Here is a 4,329-nt window from a genome sequence, read left to right on the forward strand (position 1 = left end):
CAGGGTAGAAGGACCCTCTTTAGGTTGCTTTGGCTTTCCCCCTTTCTTTACTTTATCAGCCTCATCAAGCATTTATTGCATCTTCGGAGTGAGGATGCGAGGACTGGAGGCTTGACGCTTTTTGTACTCCCCAATCAACTTGCTCGCACTTGATACACACATGTACATGGATTCTAGAATCGAACCCACAAAAGTATAATTCAAATTATCAGTCATAATAATCTTCGTGGTGTGAAAAGTAGCAACCGAAGAGTTCAACAAATCTGCAATCATACGAATATTGAGCTTTGTGATATCACATTGAACCACCATAGTAAAAAAAATGACCCATAGAAATGTCAATGTAGTGAGTAGTGGAGTTGGTGCTTTGTACCAGTTGATCCCATAGCAATGAACCATAATCGAGAGTAATTCCATGTATAGACCACAAATGATGGTCATAAAGGATTTGATCATGCAATTGGATCAAGTGACCCTCTCTGAAAACGCCTTGAAGAGTAGGGTGAAAAGACCGTTCCATGGTAGGGGAAGGTTGTACTTCTTGAATCTGGTGATAGAAGGAATACGAACTGTGTACCCCATCTAGTAAAATATCGCAATGATTTGAGTAGTCGAAATCGAGTATGGGTTGATCAGCGAGTCATCATGAGCAAGCCCTAGCAGAGAGCAAAACCTGACCTTTGTAATTGATGTTTTCTTCTCAAACACTTCAAAATAGATCCTTTCTTCTTCCTTGATATAAGCAACGGTGGAGTAAGCTTTAGATAACAGTGACATCGGAACACATTCAACCTTGGTTAGGGTTGTGACCAAAGGTGAATACTTCAGACATTCAACGGTTGGCAACATATAGGCATCGTACTTGAATGGAGCCAAATCGATAATTAGATTATGATTCTGCTTGATAGTGAGGTGAGAGGATTGAGCAGTTTGTTCTTGAATTGATGAAGAATCAGCCATTGTTTCAGGTTGGGGAAGAAGATGAACAGTTGAGTAGTAAAGCGTCGTTTAGGGTTCCAAAGTTCTTTGAGAGTGATAAAAGTGGAATCATCAATTGATTTTAATATATATAATGAGAGAGAGAAAATCAAGCAACGATTGCGTGACGAGTACTGATTCGACACCTAAAAAGGCGTGATATGACAACTGTAGTGGCCGACAGGTTGTCATCACGACTGTAGACGGCGTTAGAAGCGAAATCGTTAAAAATTCCACATGCCTTTTTAATTCAAAACCTTATCCTCAAGTGTTGCATCAGCAACCTTTATCTTCAATGTTTCAATATCATTCATTTCTTGTAAAAGATAAGCACCTTTTTGGTTTTAAAAAACAAACACCAGTAATCATACAAAAGAGAATCTACAAAACTTAAAAATGCCATAAGTTTCACGAACCAGAATGTTTGAAAATCATAAAGATCTTCGTGCAAGAGTTTGCCAAAGATAAAGAAATAAAGCAAAATATATCGGTGGGATTAAAGTGACGTCAATAGAGACGTGAAACTGAAGATCCCGAGCACAAATCTCTTCCTTCAAAGTCAAGAGAGACTAAGAAGTGTCTGTGTGGTTTCCCGTTGAAGTACGATCATATGTTTATTAAGAAATGTTTAGGGAATCTTTATAAAGTTAGGCTGAAGGATGGTTAAGTCTTCAATAAAACAACAAAACTTGACAGAAGTTCGTGTGTTGGATGAAGTACTCGTATGACCAGTGTAGTCAGTTGAACGAGTAGGCTTGCAATTATTTAAGTGACCAAGCGAAAGATTGAAGTGTCAAAAAAAATAAAACTAGATCTTATGGGTAGAACAGTCTTGGTTAAAGAACAATTCATAAAGATCACTCAAAAAGAAAAAAAAGATTTTGAGTCCGCTAATTCATTTAAAGGTGTTGAATGTTGGGCTTCAATTAGTTTGTGGTAAACAAAGCTGATATCATGAACTCACATGTTGGGTAACCATAAACCTCAATTGTATAGCTGAGAGTCTCAAGGGTTACAAGTATGAGAGTGAATGCGAGTGGACAAAAGCCAAGATGCCTCCAGAGAAATAGATGTGCCTCTGCTATGAGTATATGACCAAGCAGATAACTCTTAACTCAATATGACAATAGTAAGGTAGCTCATGATGCATGTGAATGTAACATCCTAGTTGGAAAGAAACGAAAGGTAGATTCAATTCATTAAGGCTTCTCATGAAGTCTATTGAGGGTTAGGACAACATGCAATATCATGCTTCTAGGTACACCTACTTAGTACTAAAAAGAAATATTTTTGTAGTTTTAATAACTGATTGAAAAAGAAATAAACAAAACAAAATATTTTTGTATTTTTGAAAATAAAAATAAAATAAAATGAGTGAGGTATACAAAATATACAAAGGTTAGAACTTGGATGTTCTACTTTAACTATTTTGAGGAGCGAGATAGGGTGAACGTTCGTCCCAATTCGTGTCTTGTGAAAATCGAAAACGAACTAGAGCGAGTGTTTGTTCTATTTCACTTGTCTAAAAAGTAAGAGCGAAACGAACATGTAACCCAGAAGTGAACAAGTTACTTTGAAGGCAAGACATGATTTGGAACCGATTCAGCCTCCATCCTTCCAAGGCCTTGGAGTATTCTATTAAATAATACTTCAGGTAAGGCCTTAGTGAATATGTCTGCCAGTTGATTTGCTGAGAGAATGAAATGGATTTCAACATTTCCATCCTCTAGATGATCCTTGATGAAGTGGTACCTCAGTGTTATGTGTTTCGTCTTTGAGTTTGCACTGGGTTGTGACAGATGCGAATTGCGCTTTCAGAGTCACAGAAAGGTAGCTCATGATGCATGTGAATGTAGCATCCTACTTGGGAAGAAATGAAAGGTAGATTCAATTCATTAAGGCTTCTCATGAAGTCTATTGAGGCTTAGGACAACATGCAACATCATGCTTCTAGGTACACCTAGTTAGTACAAACATATGAAAATGAAACCTGTCCCATCATTCATTTCAGCAAGAGAACCTCCAATGGTACTAAAAAATGGAAACAAGAAAAGAAAATATTTTTGTAGTTTTAATAATTGATTGGAAAAGAAATAAACAAAACAAATCACTTTTGTATTTTTGAAAATAAAAAAAAATACAATGAGTGAAGTATACAAAATATACAAAGGTTAAAACTTTGATTTTCTCTTTTAAGTATTTTCAGGAGTGAGATAGGGCGAACGTTCGTCCCAATTTGTGTCTCGTAAAAATAGAAAACGAACTAGAGCGAGCGTTTGTTCTAATTTGCTTGTCTAAAAAGTAAGAGCAAAAACGAGCATGTAACCCAGAAGTGAACAAGTTACTTTGAAGGCAAGACAGGCTTTGGAACCGATTCAGCCTCCATCCTTCCTAGGCCTTTGAGTATTCTATTAAATAATGCTTCAGGTAAGGCCTTAGTGAATTTGTCTACCAGTTGATTTGCTGAGAGAATGAAATGGATTTCAACATTGCCATCCTCTAGATGATCCTTAATGAAGTGATACCTCAGTGTTATGCATTTCGTCTTCGAGTGTTGCCCTAGATTGTGACAGATGCAAATTGCGCTTTCAGAGTCACAGTAGAGTGCGATTCGCTTCATATTCCGGCCATAATCACACAGTTGACTTTAAATCCATATGACTTGAGAGGTACAGGATGCAACAGTGATATACTCAACTTCAGTTGTTGACAACGGAACACATGTTTGCTTTTTGGATTGCTTACTAACTAATTTGCCATCAAGAAATTGGCATCCACCAGTTGTGCTTTTTCTATCTAAGCCGCACCCACCAAGATCAGCATCCGAAAACACTTGAACGAAGAAGCATAAGTTCACAGGATACCATATGCCTGGAGACAAAGTTCGTTTCAGGTACCTGAAGATATTCTTCACTACTACCATGTGAGGTTCTCGAGGGTTTTCTTGGAGCGTTGCACAATAACAAACGGAAAACATAATGTCCAGTCTAGTAGCTGTTAGATACATTAAGGAACCAATGATTTGTCAATAAACGGACATATCCGCAACAGGTTTTTCCAAAGATGGTGTAAGTTTCGTTCCGAATGCCATTGGAACCTTCACTTTTGAGTATCCAATCATGCAAAACTTAGAGAGAATAGTTTTCGTATATGCTTCCTGATTAATGAAAATACCTTCTGGTCCTTGTCGTATATTCAATCCAAGGAAAAAGTTAATAGGACCCATTGAGCTCATCTCAAACTTAGTTTCCATCAACTTTCGGAATGCAGCTGTGAGGATGGGATTTGCAGATCCAAAAATGATGTCATCAAAATAAATTTGGACAGTCATCAAATGGTCACCCTCTTTCT

At 37.4% G+C, this 4,329-nt stretch overlaps 1 protein-coding gene across 1 annotated transcript; it reads right to left on the bottom strand.

Moving 5' to 3' along the window:
- Positions 1-1,223: 1,223 nt before the first annotated feature.
- Positions 1,224-3,901, bottom strand: LOC111885289 (uncharacterized mitochondrial protein AtMg00810-like). The gene is made up of 2 exons (XM_023881554.1): positions 3,652-3,901; positions 1,224-1,312 (listed from the first exon to the last, which is right to left on the bottom strand). Exons 1-2 carry the CDS (start codon positions 3,899-3,901, stop codon positions 1,224-1,226), a joined length of 339 nt encoding a protein of 112 aa, XP_023737322.1.
- Positions 3,902-4,329: the final 428 nt, after the last annotated feature.

This window comes from Lactuca sativa, chromosome 3 (genome assembly GCF_002870075.4).
Source record: "Lactuca sativa cultivar Salinas chromosome 3, Lsat_Salinas_v11, whole genome shotgun sequence".
Classification (NCBI taxonomy): Eukaryota; Viridiplantae; Streptophyta; class Magnoliopsida; order Asterales; family Asteraceae; genus Lactuca; species Lactuca sativa.